This window comes from Carcharodon carcharias, chromosome 21, assembly GCF_017639515.1.
Source record: "Carcharodon carcharias isolate sCarCar2 chromosome 21, sCarCar2.pri, whole genome shotgun sequence".
In the NCBI taxonomy this organism is placed as follows: Eukaryota; Metazoa; Chordata; class Chondrichthyes; order Lamniformes; family Lamnidae; genus Carcharodon; species Carcharodon carcharias.
Genome location: NC_054487.1, coordinates 25,618,283 through 25,645,106, shown reverse-complemented (window position 1 = coordinate 25,645,106; position 26,824 = coordinate 25,618,283). Strand labels below are relative to the sequence as shown.

Below are 26,824 nucleotides of genomic sequence, written 5' to 3'. Positions count from 1 at the left end.
TGAGGTTGCTCCCCACCCCCCGGCCCTAGTTTTTACTCCCTGGAGTTAGGAAGTTATGGGCCAAATTTTTTGTGACATCATCAACTTTCATAGCTTCAGAAAATATGAATGGATGGTCAATACAGTGATTGCTAAAGGGGAAAGAGGGAAAACGTCACATCAGGCTAGTCAAAATGAGCAAATGTCCAAGGAGAATTAAAGATAGACCTTCTGTAGATTACCAATATATTTTACAATATGACGTTGCAGAGATGGAAAGAGTTTAGTAACTTTTAAACAAATTATGGAAGAATGGCAGAATAGTGAAATATATCTTTTCTTGCATTGATCTCTTTAAAAGCACCACTCCCCTCTTGAGATTAATTTGTAGAAATAGCAATGTTTCTACAAATGAGAAATTTGTTTGGGATTGTGTACAAATACAAAGAAAGTTTCTGCACTATGCTGGAAAGGTGAAGCACTATTGCAGGGGAAAGACCATGATCAAGACGACGGCGCTCCCAGTTTGAGGCTAATCCATTGCACATCTGGTATGCTGATACCTGCAATTTGCACAAATTCAACTGAATCATTAATAATGGGTGATGCCATGCAACTTTAGTTCCTGTAACACCTGGAGGTGAGATTCATCTTGAGTTGCCAAAATTGAATTTCACACACTGCTAATATCACGCTTTTGCCTATTTACAGTGCTGATCATGACTATTGCACTGCTAAGAGCTCCAAAAAATGCATAAGAGCCCTGCACATAGTGAAAAATAACTGGCCACATAGCATTAGCGTATTTGGTAGTCAGGGATATTGAGAAACGGCTTGAGTTTGACATTATTGCAACTGATTGAATAATTGCCTTAAAAAGGGGAAGACTTTGCAGCTGACAGTAGTACAATGAATAATGATGCCCTTTCAAGTTCCCTATCAGCCTGCCTGGATTTCATTGCTTAAGTTTGTTTTTCATGTTTGTTTTACTGCCAAGAATGTGTAAATGTGAATGTATTAATTTAATTTATACTTAGATTATTACATCACTGATATTGTGCTTTGATGGCACTTCTATTCATGAGCTAGATTATCCTGATCTAATCGAAGAAAATGCTCCATTGTGACCAATGTTTCTTAAGCATCAGCTTCACCTCCATGTTAACACTCTTGCCTCTGAGTCAAAGTCATAATTTCAAGTTCCACTCCAGGGACATAAGCACACAATTTTCAGTGTAGTACAGAGGCAATGTTGGAGGTGCTGTCTTTTAGATATAAGCATTAAACCGAGGCCCTGTTGGATAGTTTGGGTGGATGTAAAAGATTCCATGGCATATTTGAAGTCAGCCAGTGGAATTCTCCCAGTGTCCTGACCGACATTTATTCCTCAATGAGCACTATCAAAATATCTTGCTCTGGGCAAACAGTACTGCCTCATTGATTTTGAAGTGCTTCGTGACGTCTTGAGGCCAAGAAAAGTGCTATATAAATGCAAGTTATTTCTGTAAATCTGTGCAAGACGCCCCTGAAAAAAACAATCCCCAATGTTGCAGCATCCCCTCAGTATTGCACTGACGATTGTGTGTCCCTGTCTTTGGAGTGGGGCTTGAATCAACAACTTTGACTTGAAGGCAAGAGTGCTGAATACAGAATACTGAAAGGCCTGGATAGAGTGGACGTGGGGAAGATGTTTCCATTAGTAGGAGAGACTAGGATCTGAGGGCACAGCCTCAGAGTAAAGGGAAGACCTTTTAGAACACAGATGAGGAGAAACTTCTTTAGCCAGAGAGTGGTGAATCTATGGAATTCATTGCCACAGAAGGCTGTGGAGGCCAGGTCATTGAGTGTATTTAAGACCGAGATAGATAGGTTCTTGATTGGTAAGGGGATCAAAGGTTACAGGGAGAAGGCGGGAGAATGGGGTTGAGAAACTTATCAGCCATGATTGAATGGTGGAGCAGACTCAGTGGGCCGAATGGCCTAATTTCTGCTCCTATGTCTTATGGTCTTATGCTAACACTGAGGTGAGGCTGATTCTTGAGAGACATTCGATCCCCAATTCATTTAGAACTACACTTTCAAAATCCAAACTGTCTAAGCTTTGGCCCTCCAATTGCCACAACGTTTATGCAGATTTTGATTTGCTGAGCTGCACCCTCACCTTCACCTTTGATGCCTTAGTCCCCAGTGAAATCATTATTCTCTATTACCCTATCCAATATCCTTGGTACGGCCCTCATCTCTGCTCCATTAAGTCCAATGGTGAAGTCTTGAAAGGATATGGTGGATAACTGGGTTTAGTCATTCACCGCCAGATGTGGCTGGACCAGATTAAACGCTATTGGATCCTGCTCTTGTCTACGAAAGCTGCTTACTGTTGCAAGCTCATCCTGGGATACAAAGATAGCTCAACTTTTTTTCTGTATTGCATACCTTCTATCTTTGGCCCCTTTCTATTTCTCATCTGATATCCAGTACCGGGTGAGCAGAAATTTTCAGTTAATAACTGAAAATTCAAATTTTGTTTTAAAAGATACCAGCCTCTACTGAGATCGTAACAATAGGGAATGGAGCTTGCAGTGGGGACCGTGAACAATGGTTTCAATCTTCCCAATATTTCATTGGAGAAAAGAACATGTAACAGGATTCCACAGTTTAAACAAAAACTTTAATTTTAATGTGACAAATGTCAAAACAAGCACTACTAACATACCACTATATCTCATAAGCACTTATATCTTAAACCAACACCCTGAACAGAACACTCCCCATTCTGCTTTTAGTTTCAACCGAGAATCCCTTTTTATGTTAGGTTCATGAGTGGTTGTTTAATTCTCCTGGAACCAAATTGAGATTTGTCACAGTTCCCAGGAATTCACCCTGAATACCCTTGGGTGCAATATTATATTCTGAGGTGAGAGGTTTCTTAGGGATTCTCCCTCTAATATCCAGCTAGGTGAATCCTCCAGCCCTACTTCAACATCTCAGAAATTTGGATTTCTCCAGTTTGAGCATGGGCCTTACTCACATCCTTGCACACTGGTTCCAAATTAGCAGCACCCCTGGCTCCAGGGGGAATATCTGTTCCTTGCTGCTGGCTGACTCTCTCTCTCTGTCTTTCTCTCTTTCTCTCTCTATCAAGCTGCTCTGGACACAGACTGCCTTCTCACTTAGGCTGACTGCCTCATAGACTGTGAAAACAGCAGATATAAATAAATCAAAGGAAACTTCCCCTTTCAACCCATCTCCTTGACAGTGTGACACATAGGATTTGTTTTCACATTGGAATGCAAATCAATTACTTTTCAGATCAAATGAAAAGTTTAAAGTTAAAAATATGTGGATACTTCAAACTTTCCCTTGTTTCCAGTTGCCTTCAAACCCTTCTCTGATCTGGGGAAATTACATGAATAATTTAAACTCTCTCTTAAGTGCTTACAAGACAGACCGTCTACTCGAGATAGTTAATAAGGCTCCTATTGTTTATCTTCTAATACCTCACATCATGGCTTCACCAACATAACATGGGCCACACTTTGATCTGCAATTACCTCAGGCCTTTCTGCCAGCCCCTCAGACCAGGTGTTCTTTCATTTATTTACAAGTTACAACTTCCAAATAAAAATAATCTTAATGTACACATATGTAACACTAGCTGCTGACTCTACTCCTCTCCTTGGCAACATTCTGGGACTTAACCAGCCTGTTTACAACTTTGGTGTCGTATTTGACTCTGAAATGTGCTTCCGGGCATACATTCCACCTCCACAGTATCACCCAACTTCATCTGCTGAAATAAAAACAAAAAAACTGCGGATGCTGGAAATCCAAAACAAAAACAGAATTACCTGGAAAAACTCAGCAGGTCTGGCAGCATCGGCGGAGAAGAAAAGAGTTGACGTTTCGAGTCCTCATGACCCTTCGACAGAACTTGAGTTCGAGTCCAGGAAAGAGCTGAAATATAAGCTGGTTTAAGGTGTGTGTGTGGGGGGCGGAGAGATAGAGAGACAGAGAGGTGGAGGGGGTTGGTGTGGTTGTAGCGACAAACAAGCAGTGATAGAAGCAGATCATCAAAAGATGTCAACAACAATAGTACAATAGAACACATAGGTGTTAAAGTTAAAGTTGGTGATATTATCTAAACGAATGTGCTAATTAAGAATGGATGGTAGGGCACTCAAGGTATAGCTCTAGTGGGTTTTTTTTTATTTTATATAATGGAAATAGGTGGGAAAAGGAAAATCTTTATAATTTATTGGGAAAAAAAAAGAAGGGGGAAACAGAAAGGGGGTGGGGATGGGGGAGGGGACTCACGACCTAAAGTTGTTGAATTCAATATTCAGTCCGGAAGGCTGTAAAGTCCCTAGTCGGAAGATGAGGTGTTGTTCCTCCAGTTTGCGTTGGGCTTCACTGGAACAATGCAGCAAGCCAAGGACAGACATGTGGGCAAGAGAGCAGGGTGGAGTGTTAAAATGGCAAGCGACAGGGAGGTTTGGGTCATTCTTGCGGACAGACCGCAGGTGTTCTGCAAAGCGGTCGCCCAGTTTACGTTTGGTCTCTCCAATGTAGAGGAGACCACATTGGGAGCAACGAATGCAGTAGACTAAGTTGGGGGAAATGCAAGTGAAATGCTGCTTCACTTGAAAGGAGTGTTTGGGTCCTTGGACGGTGAGGAGAGAGGAAGTGAAGGGGCAGGTGTTGCATCTTTTGCGTGGGCAAGGGGTTGTGCCATAGGAGGGGGTTGAGGAGTAGGGGGTGATGGAGGAGTGGACCAGGGTGTCCCGGAGGGAGCGATCCCTACGGAATGCCGATAAGGGGGGTGAAGGGAAGATGTGTTTGGTAGTGGCATCATGCTGGAGTTGGCGGAAATGGCGGAGGATTATCCTTTGAATGCGGAGGCTGGTGGGGTGATAAGTGAGGACAAGGGGGACCCTATCATGTTTCTGGGAGGGAGGAGAAGGAGTGAGGGCGGATGCGCGTGACAGGGCCCTCAACCGTGTCCGGCCCATCTCCCGCGCATCCGCCCTCACTCCTTCTCCTCCCTCCCAGAAACATGATAGGGTCCCCCTTGTCCTCACTTATCACCCCACCAGCCTCCGCATTCAAAGGATCATCCTCCGCCATTTCCGCCAACTCCAGCATGATGCCACTACCAAATACATCTTCCCTTCACCCCCCTTATCGGCATTTCGTAGGGATCGCTCCCTCCGGGACACCCTGGTCCACTCCTCCATCACCCCCTACTCCTCAACCCCCTCCTATGGCACAACCCCTTGCCCACGCAAAAGATGCAACACCTGCCCCTTCACTTCCTCTCTCCTCACCGTCCAAGGACCCAAACACTCCTTTCAAGTGAAGCAGCATTTCACTTGCATTTCCCCCAACTTAGTCTACTGCATTCGTTGCTCCCAATGTGGTCTCCTCTACATTGGAGAGACCAAACGTAAACTGGGCGACCGCTTTGCAGAACACCTGCGGTCTGTCCGCAAGAATGACCCAAACCTCCCTGTCGCTTGCCATTTTAACACTCCACCCTGCTCTCTTGCCCACATGTCTGTCCTTGGCTTGCTGCATTGTTCCAGTGAAGCCCAACGCAAACTGGAGGAACAACACCTCATCTTCCGACTAGGGACTTTACAGCCTTCCGGACTGAATATTGAATTCAACAACTTTAGGTCGTGAGTCCCCTCCCCCATCCCCACCCCCTTTCTGTTTCCCCCTTTTTTTTTTCCCAATAAATTATAAAGATTTTCCTTTTCCCACCTATTTCCATTATATAAAATAAAAAAAAACCCACTAGAGCTATACCTTGAGTGCCCTACCATCCATTCTTAATTAGCACATTCGTTTAGATAATATCACCAACTTTAACTTTAACACCTATGTGTTCTATTGTACTATTGTTGTTGACATCTTTTGATGATCTGCTTCTATCACTGCTTGTTTGTCGCTACAACCACACCAACCCCCTCCACCTCTCTGTTCTCTATCTCTCCGCCCCCCACACACACACCTTAAACCAGCTTATATTTCAGCTCTTTCCTGGACTCGAACTCAAGTTCTGTCGAAGGGTCATGAGGACTCGAAACGTCAACTCTTTTCTTCTCCGCCGATGCTGCCAGACCTGCTGAGTTTTTCCAGGTAATTCTGTTTTTGTTCATCTGCTGAAACCCTCATCCATGCTTTTGTTACCTCTTGACCATTTCAGTGCACTTTTGACTGATCTTCCACATTCTATCCTTGTAAACATGAGGTCACCCAAAACTCTTCTGGCTGTGGCTTAACGTTCACCATGCCCCATTCACCTATCACCTGTGTGCTTTCTGACCTACTTTGGTTCCTGGTCAAACAATGTCTTGATTTTAAAATTCTCAACTTTGATTGCAAATCCCTCCAAGGCCTTGCCGCTGCCTATCTCAATGCAGCCAGTTTCTCTTCAAATATTGTCAGGAATTGTTCTGGTCCCAGCACCCTGGTGATAAAATTATCAAGTTTCACCTCTGCAAGATTTTTTGCACAAATGGCAGGAAATTGGATTTTATTACACATTGTCACCAAACTATGATACATAAAAAGGGTGTAGTTCAGTGTAAATGAGATTGATATTACTTTCATGTATAACACTATAATGTTGTAGATGAAGAAAATGGCTCGCACAAACAGTAAATGTATTCTATAAGTTTTTGATTAGGTAAATCTTTTTTTTCCAAGTTTGTTTATTTCTTTGAAAGCACCAAACAAATAATCATTGTGCATTAACACCATATCAAACAGTATATTCGTTCTATCAGGGATTATAAACTTGGATCATTCCTGGTTGTTGAAGTTTTGTTTATTTACTAACATGTCTTGCAAAGTCAGGGATTAAGTGCTGCAATATAAGTCTGGTGTTATCACATGGAAGTACTGTTTTCGATTGTTGGCAGGCAAGGTAGGGGAATAGTTTTGGCAATCTATGGCAGAAAATTTCTGACCAAGACAGAGATTGAACAACCATTTTGCCATAAAAACATTAGCAGTATAGTTCAGGAATTGGTTAGTGAAGATGAATGTGGCCTATGAATAAGTATTTAGTTCAAGTATTTATGGTATATTGAAGTATTGTTTACTTATTTTTATACTTAGTACATTTATACTTGGTATACAGATTCTTAAAAACCTGAACCTGACAAGCTACAACATTATCTAAATTAGAGGGAGATCATGTTGGGGGAGGCGATGGCGTAGTGGTATTGTCACTGAATTAGTAATCCAGAGACCCAGGGTAATGCTCTGCCAATGGCAGATGGTGGAATTTGAATTCAATAAAAATCTGGAATTAAAAGTCTAATGATGATTAGATTAGATGATAGATCATCATCTAATAATGACCATGAAACCATTGATTGTTATAAAAACCCACCTGGTTCACTAATGTCCTTTAGGGAAGGAAATCTTCCCTGGTCCTCCAGATCCACAGCAATGTGGTGGACTCTTAAATGCCCTTTGAACTAAGGCAACTAGGGATGGGTAATAAATGCTGGCCTGGCCAGTGACACCAACCTCCAACAAGTAAAAACAAATGTTTCCCTGCAGAGTCATACATTTTCCTATATGAAGTGCACAAGTATTTCCAAGGTATGTAACAGCCTTTAACGCTGTAAATACCAGTCACACCATCACATACAGGCGTAACAGGTACTGCAGATAAATGTTGGCATTTCCAAAACAGGGTTTTTCCATTGATTTTCATTGTAGTTTGAGATAAAATGCTATCATTTTTAAGATGTAAAGGATCAGTTTAAAAGTATAATTTGGAATATGTAGATTGGGCATTGTTATTCTACAAAATATATAGGGCGAAATTCTCCCATGCCCCCATCGGCAAGTTCAATGGCAGTGGGTGGGGGAAGAATTCGCCAGAAGGTGCAAAAATTGGTTTCGTGCCGGCATGAAATGATGGCGGGATCTTCTGATGGTTCATGATTCCTGCCAGAGGCTAGAGTGAAGCTGATTTGCATCCTGCTAATGGCTGCAGGTGAAAGTCCTACTGGAACCTCGGTAAGTCTTAAGGACCACGCTGAAACAAGACTGTAGGCATTTATGAAGTGATAGTGATTATAGTTACATAAGTTCCCTAATTGTGATAATCAGTTGTTTGCCCGTGCAACTGATTATGATCAGTATTTCTTGAGTTTCCTTGGCCCGGTACTACTTATAGCTGCTCCCCTGACATCCACAGCAGGGGTGGAGGCAGCCTGCTGATTAGCTGGCCCTGTTGCCTTGGATGACTTTGGCGGCCGTCCCCTGGAGAACCAAGGCCGGTAGGACCCCGGCTTCCTTTGACTGTCCTCCTGTGAGCCAGCTGCTCCCCCTGTGGTGCCAGAAAATAAGGTTGAAGTGGTCACGGGCAGAGGGTATTCAGAATGGCCGGATAACCTCGTGAGATTCCTGAGTGGATGTCCCAGGGGTGTCCAGCTGCCACTCCTCCTCCCAGCAACCCTGGCCTGACTTCTAGAGGGGAAAGGGCACCTGGAGAGAGGTCGAGCTGCCCTGTCACCCTCTCGTGTCAACTGCAGAAGCTCCTCCATGGCTACTGTGGTGGAGCTCAGGCCTGTGCACATTTCTGGCAGGATCTGCTGGACTAGGATCTCCGTGGAGTCCGCCAGTCTCCCAGTGGAGATCTCAATGCACACACACAGGTCGACAGCACTTTGTCAGCCAGCAGGAAGACATACTGCTGTTGAGGACCTCCAACTCCTCTGCCTGATGTTCCCCCTTCTGTTGCTGACTCTCTGCCATTAGTTGGAAGGCTGATTCCAGAGGCCCTTTATTGGACTTGGACCTCACAGATGTCTTTTCCCCAGCTGACCCTGCTTCCTCCTGTTATGGGCGTGTCTGTGCGGTGATCACCAAGAGTGTGAGACCCTTCCTACACTAGAGCTGATAACCGTGAGGTGTGTGTCTCTGGGCTGGTGGAGGGTGCAGGTGTCTGCTGTAATACTTCTACAGGTGCACATCTCTCTCTCTTGTCTTTTCTCCTGCTTCCTACCTGGAGTTGGGCTTCTGCTGAGGACTGACAGGGATGCCCCTGGCTCGGACCTTGGCCTCTTCACCTGTAAGTGAGAGAGAGAGTGAGTGACAGCCTGAGCTGCCTCCAGCGTGGAGGCACCCTTTGCCTCAGGCTTCTATACCATGGATCCTTACTGGGTGGAGGCCCAAATCCAGTCTCCCCATCTCCAATTGCCCGCTCTCGCTCCACACCTGCCAGCTGGGCAGCCCTGTCCTTGAATCCCGTGAGAAACTGCAGATGTGGGTGCCCCCCTCCCATCTTCTGCTGTTCTCACCAAGTTGTGCCTCAAATTAGCCTGCTCAAAGACAACAGAAAAGGTGGATTTGAAAGGAATTGTATGTTGCAAACATTTGTACATAGCAATTTCATGTTCATTTCTCATATTTCCACTCTTAGAGGTAACCCACTTGATTGCGTAGCATGGCCTTAATGCTCTGCAAGTTGTCCAGAAGGGCTGTAGGTCAGCTCCGTCCAGTGCAAGGATAAGGCTCAGAGAGACATGACATTTGCATAGGTTGTTGGTGCCCTCTGCGCCTGAGTCCATTCTCCCCCCACCCCTTTGCATACAGCATTGATCTCTCTATGTGAAAGGGGGAAGGGGGCAAAGTGGATGCATTGCAGTGGGGCTATGAGGCATGACCTTATGTTGTTACCACTGAGGCTCTTGTCCCCTGACATATCAGTTTCATTGTGGTTAGTCTGAACAGCTGAAACTTCATTAGCCTGGCGGACTAGATGAGGTCATTCATCCTTTTCTGGTATTGGATGGCTGACCTGCGCTGGACAGCCTGGGCACTTACATCATTGGCGACCTGCACCAATGCACGGTTGGTTTCCTGGCTCGACTGCCTCCTCCCTTCAGCTGGGTAAAGAACACTCTTCCTGACCTCCACCTGGTCAAGGAGGATGAGCAGGGATGTATCACTGAACTTAGGTGTGGGACCTCTCTCTCCGCTTGCTGCCATCTCTTTTGGACTTGGCGATAAGTTGGATGTCTAGGCACCTCTTAAATATGGTGTCCAGATATGATGGCAAGATGCACGTCATCTAGCCCGCCCCGGTGCGCTAGATGTTGGGAAACCCCTGACTAGATGTTGGGAAACCCCCGACTACATAATTAATGCCGCCGGGAATACAAGATTCCATGGGATTTCCCGTCGGCCTCCGCAGCTGGAAACACTCCCTGTCCCAACACCCTCCCCCGCCACGGGACCTGGTCCCGGATGGGAAATTGCACCCATATACTGGAAGATTTATCAGAAGAAGAGTGGTATCAAATATGGTGCCATCCACTGAAAGTTCCTGTTAAGGGGCTAGAGTAAGGGAGTGAAAAAAATAGATGTACAGGGCAACTTAGAATAGGTTTCACTGTGTGCTGACTGAAATACAGCTTTGTAAGCCTGCAATAAGACTTAAAATCCTAAACATTGGGTGTATACTTTTAAGTTCTGTGATCATGTTTAGTAGTAAAGAAAGGGAAGAGGGATCAAAAATATTTCTTGCGGTACTCAGTTTTCCTGTCAACCAGCATAGACAGTATAGATCTTTGCTGTCCCTCTAGCAGAAGAAATGTGTTGAGCTGGGAAGCAGTGCACTTGTGCATACAGAAGAGAGACTAGATACAGCCTTCCAATATACTTTCTGATCAACTAGTTCAAGCTTTGCTTTGGAGATGATGAAATCCCTGTCAGATATGCTTGAAAAGTAATTAGTTACTGTGTTATTCTATGTTATGTTTCCACTAATACTTATTTTTCACTATCTTTTTAGCTTTGGAAGATCTCCAACTGCCAGCTCTGGAACACGTAAAGCACCATCATGTCATATGATGATTCAATTGTGATTGAAGCACCCAGTGATAGCTTTTGGGAGGTATGGTTGAATTGCTGTCTTCCTATTATTTCATCCTGCAATTTTTTCTGTGTTGTTCAGTCTGGTTCAATTTTCAAAATTTTCATCAAACATACACACTTTTTTTCACAATTTGTAGTACTGGGTTATATATATTTAGGAAAATAATGGATAGGACAAGCAAAAAGCACTACTAGTTACCAGCTTTGACCTGGATAGGGATTTCATGCTAAGTTTGAATCAAAACGATTTATGCTTTTTGGAGAAAATTGCCACCCTTAAACTGTGAAGGAATGGTACTTGTGTGTAAAGCAAATGTCAGTTTATTGGTATGGGGGATGTTAGTGTGGAGGAAGACATTAGCAAAATTTTTACGCTTCATATATTTATGTAGTGGCTGAACCAAATGTATTCCTTTTTCATTAATATTTTCCCAAATCACCTCCATGGTTCATTAGGTTGCTTTTTGTTGCCAAAATATTGTAAAGCAGTATATAGCATAAGTTTACTCATGCTTGGAGAACAGAAAGCACAGTCAATCTCTGTTTAAAAAGACAAAAAAGGTCACAAGGTCAATCTTGGTACTGTTACATTGCACCTTAGCTTCAAGCATAAAGTTTGGCGCTCTTGGGTAGTGGGAGCAGGATGGGTTGTGCAGTATTTGGAAGTTACAGTTGAGAGAGGAGCTTCCAAACAGCATTGTGGCCATTTTATGGCCATTTTCTTTTCAGTAGGCATCAAACGTTCAATATTGTAATTTTAAACCCTGAAAATTTTCTCCTCAGTTTTGAGTAGGTTTGGAGGCATTTGTGCCCTGATTGAACATTTAATTCAAGATGTGCTCAGTTTAAACTGTGGGCTGATTCTTCTGAGGAGTGGCAATGTAATTGTGGGGGAAATTAGCAAGAGTAGTCTAGAAGATGAGTTTATAGACTGTTTTTGTGACAGTTTCTTGGAGCAATATGTTGTGGAATAACTAGAGGTAAAGATATCTTAGATCTAGTATTGTGTAATGAAGCAGGGTTAATTAGTAATGTCATAGTAAAAGATCCACTGTGAAATATTAACCATAATACCATTTTATTCCATGTTAAGGTTGAAAGTGACATATTCCAATAATACACAAGAATCTTAAAACTTAAAGCCAATTACATAGGTATGAGGGGAGAACTTGCTTAAGTTAATTGTGTAAATAGACTAAAAGGCACAAGGAGTTGATGTTGTAATCGTAATGTCACTGAACTAGTATTCAGAGGTATTTGGAAGTTACCTGGGGGCATGGGTTCAAATCCCACTACAGCAGCTCAGGGAACTTAAATTCAGTTCATAAAAAATATTGAATAAAAGGCTAAGTCTCTGTAATGGTTCCATGAAACTATCATCAATCGTTCACTAATGTCCTTATCTGGTCTAGCCTACATGTGACTCCAGACCCATAAAAACGTGGTTGATTCTTAACTGTCTTCTTAAAAGGCTCTGGAAGTCACTAGTTTTAAGGGCAGTTAGAAGTGGGCAACAAATGCTGGCCTTGGCAGTGATGCCTACTTCCCGTGAAAGAATAGATAAAAGAAAAATGAACAATGGGGAACGTTTAAAGAAACAATTCAAAATTCAACAAAAATACATTCCATTGAAAAACAAAAATTCAGCAAAAGAAACCTATCCATAGCTTATTCGGGAAGTTAAGGATAGTATTAGATTAAAAGAAGAGGCTTGCAATGTTGCAAAACACCTTAGCAAGTTTTAGAAACCAGCACAGGACCACCAGAAAGTTGATTAAAAGAGGAAAAATTAGAATGAGAGTAAACTAATCAGAAATATTAAAATAAATTGTAAGCGCTTTTCTTGGAATATTAAAAGGAAGAGAGTAGCTAAAGTAAATGTTGGTTCCTTAGAAGCAGAGATAGGGGAAATTATCATGGGAAATAAGGAAATGGCAGAGACATTGAACAAATATTTTCTGTCTTCCCAGTAGAAGACACAAGTTTCATGCCAGAAATAGACAGTAACCTAGGTGCTAAAAAGACTGAGGAAATTAATAACAGGAGAGAAAAAGTATTGATGAAATTTTAGGAATTAAAATCCAACAAACCCCTGGGACCTATGGCCTACACCCTAGAGTTCTAAAATAAATAGTTGCAGAGATAGTGGATTAGCTATGATTTTCCAAAATTACCTAGTTTTGGGAATGGTCCCATCAGATTGGAAGGTGGCAAACATTACAATACTTTTCAAGAAAGGAGTGAGAGAGAAACAGGGAACTACAGCCCAGTTAGCTTGACATCACTTGTTAGCAAAATGCTGGAATCTATTATTAAGGAATTCTTGACAATGCACTTAGTATGATTAGAACAAATCAACATGGTTTTACGAAGGGGAAACCCTGTTTGACAAATTTATTAGAATTTTTGAGGATGTAACTAGTGAAGAAGAACTAGCAGATGTAGTATACCTGGATTTCCAAAAGGCATTCAATAAGGTGCTTCACAAAAGGTTAATAAGCAAGATAAGGGCTCATGAAGTTGGGGTAATAGCTTGGATAGAAGATTGATTAACAGATAGAAGGCAGAGAGTGGGCGTAAATGGGGCTTTTTCAAGTTTGCAGGTGATGAATAGTGGAGTGTTACAGGGATCAGTGCTGGAAACTCAGCTATTTCCAATCTATACTAATGACTTAGAGGAAGAGACAGAGAGTAATATACCTAAGTTTGCTGCTGACACCAAGCTAGGTGGATCAATGAACTATTCAGCGGGATTTTCTGCACCCACCCGCCACTGTGATCTTCCGTCCCGCCGCAAATCAATGGACTTCTGGCTGGGGCGCCACTTCGCCCGTGCCAGGTCCTGCCCACGACGGGATCAAAAGTCCCGGTCATTAAATAAGCAATAAGATGGCAGGTGGAGTATAGACTAGGGAAGTACAAAGCTGTTCATTCTGGTATTAAGAATAGAAAAGCAGAATATTTTTTAAAAGGCGTGAAACTTGTCAAGTGATGATGTTAAAAGATACTTGGGTGTGCTCATACAAGGAGCGCAGAAAGTTAGCATGGAGGTGCAACAAGCAGGAAGGCAAATGGCATGTTGGCCTTTATTGCAGGGGGATTGGAATACAAGAGTAAAGGAGTCTTGCTACAATTGTACAGGGTTTTAGTAAGACCACATCTGGAATACTGGGTGCGGATTTGGTCTCCGCAGTAAAGAAAGGATACACTTGCAAGGAGGCGATACAGCGAAGGTTCACTAAATTGTTCTCTGGGATGAGAAGCTGAGTAAATTGGGTTTATATTCTCTGGAGTTTAGAAGCTGGAGAGATGATCTAATTGAAACATACAAAATTCTGAAGAGGCTTGATGGGGTAGATGCTGAGAGATTGTTTCCACTGGCTGGGGAGTCTAAAATATGGCTAGACTCTTAGGATAAGGGACTGATCACTTAGGAATGAAATGAGGAATAATTATTTCACTGAGAGGATGGTGAAGCTTTGGAATTCTCTACCTCAGAAAGTTGCTGATGCTCCCTCATTGAACACATTTAAGGTTGGGATAGTCAGATTTAAGCCTTGGGGAACCAAGTAATATGGAGAGAAGACAGGAAAATGAAGTTGAAGGTCAACATCAGCCATGATCATATTGAATGGCGGAGCAGGCTTAACAGGCCATATGGTCCACTTCTGCTCCCTATTTGTTGTATTGTGTTAATGAAAATGTTGGACTTGCACCATAAATGTGACACTTTTCTACATTAAACTCCATCTGCCAAGTTTTTGCCCACTCACTCAACCTATCTATATCCTCTTGCAGATTCCTTACGTCTGCATTGCAACATGCCCTCCCACCAGTTTTTGTGTCATCAGTAAATTTGGATACACTACACTCTGTCCCCTCCTCCAAGTCATTAATATAGATAATAAATAATTGAGGTCCTAGGACTGATCCTTGTTGCACTCCTCTAGTTACGTCTTTCCAACCTGAAAAAGACCCATTAATCCTGACTCTGTCTTCTGTGTTAATCAATCCTCAATCCACGCTAATACATTACCCTTAGTACCGTGAGCTGTTATCTTGTGCAGTAACCTTTTATGTGGCACTTTATCGAACGCGTTCTGAAAATCCAAATACACTACATCTACCGGTTCCTTTTATCAACTCTGCTTGTTCTGCTTGTTATATCCTCAAAGAACTCAAACAAATTTGTCAAATGTGATTTCCCTTTCACAAAACCATATTGACTCTGTTTGATTGCGTTAAGCTTTTCTAAATGTCCTGCTATTTCTTCCTTAATAATGGACTCTAGCATTTTCATTTATGAATAAATAATAACCTCCATGGAGTCAGACATTAATTTGTGTACAGTAAATTCATCACATTTATCAAATTCATGAAAAACAAAAGCCATATATACAAATTTATACAATTGCATTAAGCTTCTTTCATGGCACAGCAAAGAATACTACTTAGCAGCAGAGCATGCAATGAGTGTTTATTAAAGTTCATAAAAATCACTCCCCTCCTCGTCTTCAGAGCCAAATAACGCATCCCAATATTTTTCTTGAATGGCATCAACATATGGATCATCAACATCATCTTCATCAGCAATCATGTCGTCATCAGCCATATCGTTCCACAAATAATCAAATTCTGTGCTGTCAGATGAATTGGATATCCTACATTTCTTGCAAGATTTGATGACAATCTTCATTCTGATTTCATCTCAAGCTTTTACAACCCTTTCTCACAGGGTTGCTAATGTCAGAGCCGGTATTTCTGCCTCCCTTGGTGAATGTCTTCTCTCCTCTGATCATCTAGTCCTTCCACTTTTTTCTCATGGTATTCATGAAAGGCTTGTTTAGAGAGACACCCAATGGTTGATCAAAGCTAGTTAGACCACCAGGAATCACTGCAATATCACTGTTTTGTAATCTAACTTCAGCAACAACATATCGACAAGATGTGAACTGAATGTGTCCCAAAATGAGAAGACTTTTTTTCGCATAACCTCCTGGTTGGAAACTCCAAACTTTCCTCAGCCATTTTTTCAAGCTACCTTCATCGATCCACCCTTTATTGTGAACGTGCACGACTACTCCTTTTGGATATTGCTGTTTTGGGAGGGTTTTTCTCTTGAACGCCACCACTGGCTTTAGCTTTGTCCCGTTGATATACATGACAGCAGAACCTACTCTTTTCGTGGCCAGTTGACTTCACTAACACTGTTTTCTCTCTAACTTGTCTCACCATTTGATTGGCTGGCATGTCAATATTCATGAGTCTCATCCATGTTCCCAATACAGGCCAATCTGTATCCATTCTTTTGTCGATGTTTGATTATAAATTGCTGAATTGTGATAAATCAGCCATCAAGTTCTACTGGAAGACACTGTGAAATATTGACCTTCTGTTACGGTACAAAATTGTTCCTCTTCATAAACCTGGTACACCATCCAGGGCTGGCTTTGAAATCTGCGACACCTAATGTTCTTGCTTGTTTTAGGGCAAAGATTTGGAAAGAAATAGAATCAATTCTGATGATTTTCATTGATGTACTTTGTAACTTTGTTTTCCAACTGCAGCTACATGCTAGGCTTTCCTCTGCGCATTTATTCTTGGGCATCTGTTTAAACTGTGGAGATAGCTTCTTCTAATCTCTAACATTCATCTTTGATATCTTGAATTCTGTAGCTACTGCATAATTATTTGTCTGCTGTGCAGTCTCGACAACTTTAAGTTTGAACTGGGTTGGGTATCTGCCGTTCCATGTTGATACAATGTTGCCATATTAGAGGGTGGGATTTGCGGGAACACTGCACACCAGTGAGATGGTACTCTTGACATCATGTGTTGATGTGCACAGACACAAGAAGCTGAACAGCTGCCTTTAATGTGCTGTTCAATGATTCTATCACTGAGTAGGTATGCATCAGGGTGAGTTTGACTTCAGCTGCGAGCAGGTGGCCAGTGCAGAGTTTGGATCTTTTTAGACAGAAATCAGGGGTCAACCTTTACACGATATGAACCATTACTTGAGTGTATATGGTACATTTTTTGTGGAAATTTAATTAACATTATTAATAAAACTTATTACTAAATATGTTTGCATAACCTTACTTGGGTTCCATTCAGTATGTGTTATGATGCGGCAGATGATATGTGCCAGGCAGATCAAACCATTAGGGAAACTTGATCATGCGGTCACAATAGTTTTGCGATTTGTATTTTATTTTGTGTTGCGTGCCCTGAATCCAGAAGTAATAAGCCCACCAAGACTTTAGAGATTTTTAGAAAATTAAATTAAACATTTATTGATAAAAGAAAAGATTTCAAGCATATACGTAGGTCAGCAAATTACTAATATAATGACTCCTAAAACCCCTATTTAATCTGGCTTTCAGTTACAACCCAATTAAGGCAAAAGTTTAAAAAAAAATTTAAACAGATACCAGCAAGTTACCGCAATACCCTAGACGTTAGAATTCAAAGTAGCTTTTCCCAGCTTCGGTTTCTGTAGGCAGCCTGCTTAATGCCTTATCTTGTAAAAAAAAAAATTAGTCAACTCTTCCACAATGCTCTTTACTGTAATATTTTTCAAAGGTTTTACTTCAGGAAACTTTGTATCCACATCCATTATTATCAGTAAGTACTGATTTCCACTTTTAGTCTTAGGGAGGGGCCCTACACAATCAATCATGACCCTAGTAAAAGATTCTTCAAATGCTGGAATTGGAATTAAAGGTGCTGACTTAATCACTGCTTGTGGTTCCCCTATCACCTGACATGTGTGACATGTCTGCAGAATTTGACTACATCTCTATGCAATCCAGGCCAATAAAAATGTTTTTGTATTTTTGCCTGTGTCCTTCTAATTCTTAAGTATTCCTCCATTGGAATTTCATGAGCTATTCTCAGGATCTCATTTCCATATCCAAATGGCATAGCAACCTGATGTACTCCCCGCCCCCCCCCCCCCCTCCGTTAATACCCCAGCTGCATTCCCCTCCATTCTCTCTTCTTGAACAATCTTATCAAATACAATGTCGGCCAATTGAACTTCAACACCTTTCCATGCCTTTTATGTTCCTTTTTTCTCTGTTTTGGCCTGTGAGCTTGTGATCTTGTTACCACACAATCTGGAAACAATCCCGGATGCTCTTTCTGCAACACTTCTGTTGCAAACACCTCTACAGGCTGCTCAACTATGTTAGGCATCACCCACATCGAAGACCCAGCCATATCATTACCTAAAATAAATTGAACCCCTGCATTGGGCAATTTTTCTGCTATTCCAACAATCACCTCACCTGGTTCCCACTTACTCTTTAAATTTAACCTTCTACAATGGAATAGGTTTAGCATCTCCATGAATCCCATTTACACTCCATGAATCTCACCTGTTCCTGTAATACTCCCTCTGAACAACAAATATCACTGTCCCACAACATTAAGGATTGACTAGCCGCTGTCTCTTAAAATTTTAATATCTTTACCTACTCCACCCTGTACACATGGAAAGGCTTCCCCTTCACATACAAAAGCTTTAAGCATTTCTGCACCCTGCTTCTCAGAACCCCCTTGGATAAATTGTGAGCACATTCCCACTTCTTTACTTATCACTGATTCTTCCCATTTTACCTGTACACAAACCACTGTTTTTTTCCTGTGCCCGAACCTTTGAATCCACAGTATTTTTACTTGCAGAACTTTTCTGTATCCTAATAATTCCAACAGATTTTCCCTGTAATTTCCAACACACTTTGTGTGTCCAACTTTATTACAATGAAAACACCTCAATTTTTGAGTGTCACTTCCCAGCACCTCAGCACCTTCCTTTTTAGTCTGAGAAAAAAACTTGCTGGGAATTTCCACCTACTCCTTCTCTTCCCTGACTACCCACCTTCCTTTCACCTTCCCACTTTCTATCCTTCTCTGATTTAAGAGGGTGATGAGAAAAAGGTTTAGATCTATGAACTAACTCATAATCAGCTATTTCTGCTGCTTGTCTTGCATTTTAACTCTGTTTCTCCACATGAGTTCTCACTACTGAAGGAATTGCATCTTTAAATTCTTCCAAAAGAATTACTTCTCTAAGAGCTGCATATGTTGCCTCTATCTTTAATGCTAGCATCCACCGGTCAAAATTACTTTGTTTTACTCTCTCAAACTCAATATAAGCCCAAGGCTATTTTTGTATATTCCTAAATTTCTGCCTGTATGCCTCAGAAACCAACTCATATGCACTCAAAATAGCCTTTTTTACCACATCCTTAAAACTGACATTTCTTCTGACTGAAATTTAAACCTCATGTGCTTGACCCACTAACCTGGACTGTAACAACAGTGTCCAATTTTCTTGTGGCCATTTCATCTGTTTAGTTATCTTCTCAAATGAAATAAAAACCGTGTCCACATCTCTTTCTTCAAACTTCGGAAGAGCTTGCACAAATTTAAACATCTCCCCACTGAGTTTTAGATTAACAACTTTTTCACATCAGAACTTTCCTCAGCATCTGATGTCTCTTTTTAAAATCCAGCCTTTTAAGTCAGTACTCTGTCTCTTTCCTTCTCTCTCTCCTCCATTGCTAATTTTTCTATCTGGAGATCGTTTTCACATTTCCATTTCTTTTTGAAAATATCTCTTTTTCTTTTGCCTTAAATTCAAGTATTTTCAGTTCCTTTGCTTGTTTAAATTCAAGCTTCCTCATTTCTAACTGAAGTTTCACTACCTCCAGCTGTGACTCACTAGTGTCGTGTATCACTTTCAACTTCAAATGCTGTGTTATTATTTCAACTATGTCTGCTTTCTTTGCCCCTACAGGCAATCTCAACTGCAACTTATCAGACAAGTCTGTTAAGTTACCCTTAGATACTTTCTGTAACTCAATCAGAATTATATCTTCTACTTGCAAAACCTTTTAACTTTGGATACAACCATTTTTGCAGTCTCACCACTTGAAAAATAATCCCTCACATCATCTCCTGAATTCAAAGTGGTTCTCGTACTTGTAACCTTAAGATTTACTAACTCCAAACCAGTCAAAAGTTTCAAATATCCCACAAAGAGCCACCAGTTTGTTGTGACGTGGCAGATGATGTGTGCCAGGTGGATCAAATCCACAGAGGAAACTTGATCATGTGGTCACAACAGTTTTGCAATTTGTAATTTATTTTGAGATGCCTGCCCTGAATTCAGAAGTAATTTGTCCACCAAGACTCTTAAAAAAAACTACATCAAATATTTATTAACAAAAGAAAAACTTTCAAGCACATATATAGATCAACAAATTACTATTATAATGACTCCTAAAACCCCTAATTAACCTGGCTTTCAGTTACACCCTCTTAAGGTAACGATTTAAAAAAAAGATTTTAAACAGATGCCAACAAGTTACCACAATACGTAGAATTCAAATTGGCTTTTCCCAGCTTCAGTTTCTGTAGCCATCTGGCTGAATGCACATATACTGGAGCTTCTTACACTTGTGTTAGACCTCACAATGCCTTCCCTGACACACAGCCTCTTCTCCTTTTTACATGTTTCTCCCTTTTAATGTGAATCCCATTTGTTTCCATATGTCTTTGGAACTTTACCTTTCTCATAATATAAATCATTTAATGATGCTAATATTATCAGTAACCTTTGGGAAAAACAAATACAGTGCTTGGCCTAGCTTCTCTGGCTAGATGTAACATCCTACTGTCTCTTTGAAATTCAGACTACCCTGATTTATCTAGAAATGCAAATTCTCCTTACCTCGCATTCTAAAACCTCAGCCATGTTTATGTATTTAACATTTCAAACCTAGCTTCTTTTGATGAAGCAAAACCTCCAGGCCAACTGTCTGCAATTCAATTAGCCCCTCCTCCACACACACACACACACACACACACACACACACACACACACACACACACACACACGTGCACAGAGAAACTATCCAAACCCCACTATTAACCTACTTTTACAATAAATCAAAATAATATTTTGAAAATTATACTTTCGTGATAATGTTAATTTGAAACATACCAAGTAAATTTTCATTTAAGCCACAGTTGGCTTTTGGCTGAGTTGAAGAAAAGATTGGATATCACTCAGTTGGAGAAAACATCAACATGTTCATATTCTGAAGGATACATGGAAATTTTTAAGTGATGTGATATTGCCAGAGGTACAGCTTAGACCTTTTTAAGTAGCATATGCATTTCTAGTACTTGCATCCCTGCTGCTAGAGCATATTTCATTCACTGTTGTCTGATTAAGGTCTCAGTCACCAACTAAGTTTGATATCAAATACAATATTTAAATGATTATATGCATGTGTAGAGAGGGGATGCAGGAAAACATAATTTCCTGAACTCTTGCTCTGCGTTCATGGATCTTATTAAAAACCAACAAGTTTAGTGCCATTTAGCTGCATGATATTTCTAAGAGCAGTTTCAACATTATATTTTGGAATACTTCATTCTTTCAGTACAAAGCACTGTAGTGAAGCTTATGGCAATAATTATTTCGCAACAGTGTTGCAAAACACATTACTGTAAAATATTGTGTTTTTCAATATCTTGTAGGTGGTTCAGAACATAGCCTGCATGTTTTAATCAGTATTATGAAGAGCTAAATTTGTCTTGCAACTTGTATCATCTGCAAGTAGTACACCAATGAACAGAAATCATTGCTGTTTGGCACAACTTCAGTGAAGCTTAAACAGTTGGGGGGTATTGTTAAACTTGAAAAAGAAGCAAAGACCTCATTTAAGATGAAGCAAGTGAAACCATGTTTGCAAATTGTGCGTTTTTTGTAGTCTTGGATCATTATGGTCCTGCCCCCATAACTATACTTCCTAGACAAGAATAGAAAAATGTTAGAAATACATAACAAATCCATCAGCATCAAAACTAAAGAAAAGACAGGTTTATGTTTTGGAAACTTGGTAGGACTAGTTCTAACTGAAATGTTAATTTAAAAGCTACAGGGAAAGGACAAGGGGTAACATTTTCAGAAAGTCAGCACAGGTGTAATGGGCAGAATGACCACCACCTATGCTGCAAAATTCGATAAACCAAGGTAATGAGGTAATTTTTTTCAGCAAAGTTACTTGTCAGGTGAAGTTTACAATGTAAGCTGGACTTGTATATTGCTTCGCTTCCTTAGTAGCTCTTAATTCCTTTGTGGACCATACCATGAGATCATGAAGGTTTTAGTCTGTCTTGTGCTTTTGGCTGTGTAGAGCTGAAATTGCAAAACAAAACGTATTGAAAATATTCAAGATAAAAGCAAAAGTCATTACTGCTGATAATACTGTGCCGATTAAATAACATCTGACAAAGCAAGAAAGTTTACCATTTAACTTGTTGAAGTTTAACATTTCCTTCCTCTGAATGGTCCTTTTGAAGGGTCACACCCAGAATGTCAGCCTTTGTTGCTGTTTTGAATGCTAATCCAGCTGGAGCCCTTTTTGAGTTTTTCAGATCTTTTTCATTAAATATTGCATAGACTGACCAGCACTGCTCTTGTATATTTTGTGTGTGGATGGTCGAATGCTCTTTTAAATGAACTGAACTCCACTATTGCTAGCACCCATCTAGTAGCACACCTTAATGGCCATTTTTCATTTGGGAGCCTCATGTGCCATTCAACAATGGGGGGTGGTGGGGCGCGTGGGCAATACAGACAAACCTGACCTTGCCTGCCAGTACTCAGTACAAGTCACTGGTTGACAATCCAGAATAATTACTCTAACTAATTACCTTCCCCTCTCATTTCCCAGGAATAGGGAGAATAGTTGCAATGTGCATTTTGCTGCATTAGCTGGAACTAGCTAATTCGACATAGAATGGAGATCAAATCTGGAATGTCATAGCCTGTGTGACTCATTGCCAATCAGGTGTTGCATTGGCTGAGCTGAATTGCCCATATTAATCCTTCATTTTTTGTTAAATGATCTTACCTGTCCTTCGCATCCTGCAAAGAAAGCAATTCATCAGCCATGATGACAGTTAAGCATGACTAATGTAAGTTGAAATGGCTACAGATTGGTAATTAGTAGTGTTCGTCGTATTTGCCATAGCTCATCACCTTTAATGCACCAAAATATTTTGAAAGCTCGTTTTTACAGAATCATAGAATAGTTACAAAGCTGAATGTTGATTCAGCCCAGCGTATGCCTGCCATCTCTGCAAGAGCAATTCAGCTAGTCCCACTCTCCCACCATTTTCCCATAGCACTGCACAAATTTCTTTCACTTCAGCTGCTTATCCAATTCCCTTTTAAAAGCCATGATTGAATTTGCCTCCACTGTCCTCTCAGGTAGGGCATTCTAGATCCGAACCACTTCCTGCATAAAACCTGTTTCCTCTTGTCGCCATTGGTTCTTTGCCATTCACCATACGTTGGTATCCTCTGGTTCTCAGCCCTTCCGTCAGTGGGAACAGTTTCTCTCTCTTGACTCTGCCTAGATCCGTCATGAATTTAATTAGCTCTAACAAACTCCTCTCCACCTTCTCTAAGGAGATCAATCCAAGCTTCTCCAATCTACCCAAGTAACTGAAACCCCTCATTACTGAAAGCATTCTTGTAACTCTTTATGCACCCTCGTTAAAGCTTTCATGTGCTTCCTAAAGCATGATGTCCAGAATTAGGCATAGTACTGCGGTGAGGCCAACAGTGTTTCATAAAGATTATTCATAACTTCCTTGCTTTTGTACCCTATGCATCTATTCATAAAATTCAGGACTCCAAATGTCTTTTAAACTAGTTTTTCAACCTCTGCTTCCACCTTCAACAATTTATGTACAAACACTCTAGGTGTCTCTGTTCCTGCACCCCCCCTTTAGATTTGCTCCCTTTATTTATATTATCTCCCCTCGTTCTTCCCACCAAAATTAAATTTCATCTGCTACATGTCCGCCCATTCCATCAACCTGTCTATGTCCTCTCGAAGTCTATTGCTATCCTTCTCAGCTCGTAATATGTCCCAAGTTTTAAATTGTTCCCTGCACAACCAGTCTAGTCATTAAGTAAATCAAGAATAGCAGTGGTCCTAGTATTTATTGACCCCTGGAGATCCCCACCTCCCTCCAGTTTGAAAAACAACTGTTAACCAATAATCTTTGTTTCTTGTTATTTATCCAACTTTCTACCCATGCTGCCACTGTCCCTTTTATTCCATGGGTTTCAACTTTGTTGGCAGGGCTATTATGTGGCACTCTATCAAATGCTTTTTGCAAGTCCATGTGCACCACATCAACCATAATACTCTAATCAGCCTTTGCTGTTACCTCATCAAAAAATTCAATCTTGTTAGTTAAATACAATTTACCTTTAACAAATCCATGCTGGCTTTCCTTAATTAATCCATGTTTGTCCAAGTGATATTATCTTAATATTATCTCTGATCATTTTTTCTAAAAGCTTTCCTACCACCAAGGTTAAACTGTGACTGGCCTGTAGTTGCTGGGTTAATTCTAACACCTTTTTTTGAATAAGGGCGTAACATCTGCAATTCTCCAATCATCTTCCTGTATCTAAGGAAGTTTGGAAGATTATGGCCAGTACCTCAGCAATTTTCTCCCTTACCTCCCTCAGTATCTTCAGTTGCATCCCATCTGATCCTGGTGACTTATCAACTTTAAGTACAGCCAGCCTTTCTAATACCTTCCCATTATCAATGCTTAGCCCTTCCAGAGTCTCAATTACCTTTTTACTATGGCTTCAGTAGCATCCTCTTCCTTGATAGACAGATGCAAATACTCATATAGTACCTCAGCCATGCTGCTTGCCACCATGCATAAATCCCCTTTTTAGTTCCTAATTGATCTCCACTCCTCATCAACTTTTCATTATTTATATGCCAACAGAAGACTTTTATATTCCCTTTTATGTTAGTCGCCAACCTCTTCTCGTACTCTCTCTTTGCTTCTCTTATTTCCTATTTCACTTTCCCTCTGAACTTTATGTATGAATTCTGGTTCTCACTTGCATTAGCTACCTGACATCTGTCATATGCACACTTTTACTGCTTTATCTTACTCTTCTATCTCTTTGATCCTCCAGGGAGCTCTGGCTTTGCTTGCCTTACTCTTCCATCCCCCCACCCCTGTAGAAATGCACCTCGTCTTTTTTGAACTATCTTCTCTTTAAAAAAAGCCCATTGTTCATTTCCAGTTTGCCTGCCTACCTTTGATTCCAGTTTAACTGGTTTATATCTGTTCTCACCCCATTGAAATTGTCCCTCTTCCAATGATGTACTTTTATTCTAGATTGCTCCTTGTGATTTTCTGCAGCTAACCTAAACCTTGTGATTCTATGATCACTCTTACCTTATTGTTCTCTGACAGACACTTGATTCAGCAATGCTGTTTCCTCATTGGGCCAGAGAATTCTAGAAAATTCTCCTGAACACATTTCAGAAACCCCAGTTTATAAATCCCCCATTATCACTATGATATAGTTTTTGCACTTCTCTGTAATTACCTTGCAAATGTGCTCTTTTATATCCTTCCCATTAGTTGGTGGTCTATAAAATACGCCCAGCAGTGTAATGGTACCTCTACTGTCTCTTGACTCCAAACAAATATATTTTGACCACTCTAGATATCATCTCTGTATAGCATTGTAATATTCTCCTTAATCAAGTTAAAAGCATCCAACAAACCAAAAAAATTACATCAGAATACTCTAGAAAATAGTATCTGTTCAACACAAATCCACAGCATTCATGTAAAATATGATTGATAAAAGCAGAATTTAACCATTGTTTATGTAATAAATAGTATTTCTGCCATGTTTATTTCTTCTAATCATGTAGTTAACTGTATTGCACTATTGGCTGGTTTAAAACCCTTTTTCGGCATATATCTTAAAATGAAGTAGATATTCAGAATCAAAGCAGCATGGCAATCAGCCTTTCAGATAAGTTGTTGAACCTTGGCTACTGTCTCACATAAAAGATCCCATGGCACTATTCAGTGAACAGCAGCTAATTTGAGTACAACAAAGTTCCACAAACAGCAGTGAGACAAAGATTGGATAATCTGTTTTATTTTAATGATGCTGATTGAGTTAAATATTGGCTGGACAACCCGGGAGAAGTCCTCCCTACACTTGTTCAACATAGTGTCATTGAATCTTTCATGTCCACTTGAGAAGGCAAACTGGGGCCTTAGTTTAATGTCTCATCCAACAGAGAGTGCATGCAACAATGCAGCACTCACTCTTATTGCACCATGTGGTGTAGGGGTGGTGCTGTGGGGTAGGCATGATCCCACAACTTTTGAGTCACAGGCAAGAGTCTTACTACTGAACCAAAGCTTCTTACATTTTGTGCTAACTTGATGCAGTTGGCTATTTCATTTCCTTGCAGCTAGCAAACAAGTACTCATAATTTTCATTAAGCACTATTAATCTCTTTCCTTGGTATGTATAGGTTGGAAACTATAAGCGCACAGTAAAGCGCTTTGATGATGGCCACAGACTCTGTAGTGAGCTCATGACTTGCCTCCATGACCGTGCTCGGATAGAGAAGAATTATGCTCAACAACTTACAGAATGGGCCAAAAAGTGGAAACAGCAGATAGAGAAAGGTAAAGGTTGAGTTTTTGCCCTATGATTATCCAAATCAAAAGATTCTCAAAAGGCTTTATTGTCAATTAAAGCTATATATTACATATTTCTTGGTTTGTCAAATTTATTATTTGAAGCTCACTTATGCTACTGCGTTCAGTGTTATCCATGTGGAATCAGTCGAAACAGTGCAAAATATTGAAGATTTTTAAACTTTTCTGTTTTCTATAATCTTTTACACTGGTTCAAGATTCAACTTGCCTGAATCAGATCCTGCCCACAAACTGGCTATGCCAAAGGTTGAAATTGGCAGATTTCACTAATTGCACTAGGTCAGAAAGCTCAAATTGTTTTGAGTCACTTTCAGTGATCTTCAAATCCGGTTTCTCA

At 40.7% G+C, this 26,824-nt stretch overlaps 1 protein-coding gene across 9 annotated transcripts in view; it reads left to right on the top strand.

Annotated features, from left to right (window-relative positions):
- LOC121293187 (protein kinase C and casein kinase substrate in neurons protein 2-like) overlaps positions 1 to 26,824 on the top strand; it is a 123,167-nt gene that overhangs the window by 48,696 nt on the left and 47,647 nt on the right. For 8 of the 9 annotated variants that reach the window (XM_041215978.1, XM_041215984.1, XM_041215983.1 and 5 more), the window contains 2 exons: positions 10,802 to 10,903; positions 26,298 to 26,454. In XM_041215978.1, the coding sequence (XP_041071912.1) occupies positions 10,850 to 10,903; positions 26,298 to 26,454 (211 nt within the window). In that variant the 5' untranslated portion in view covers positions 10,802 to 10,849. The remainder of the gene's footprint in view (positions 1 to 10,801; positions 10,904 to 26,297; positions 26,455 to 26,824) is intronic. The other variant, XM_041215985.1, reaches the window with a different exon arrangement.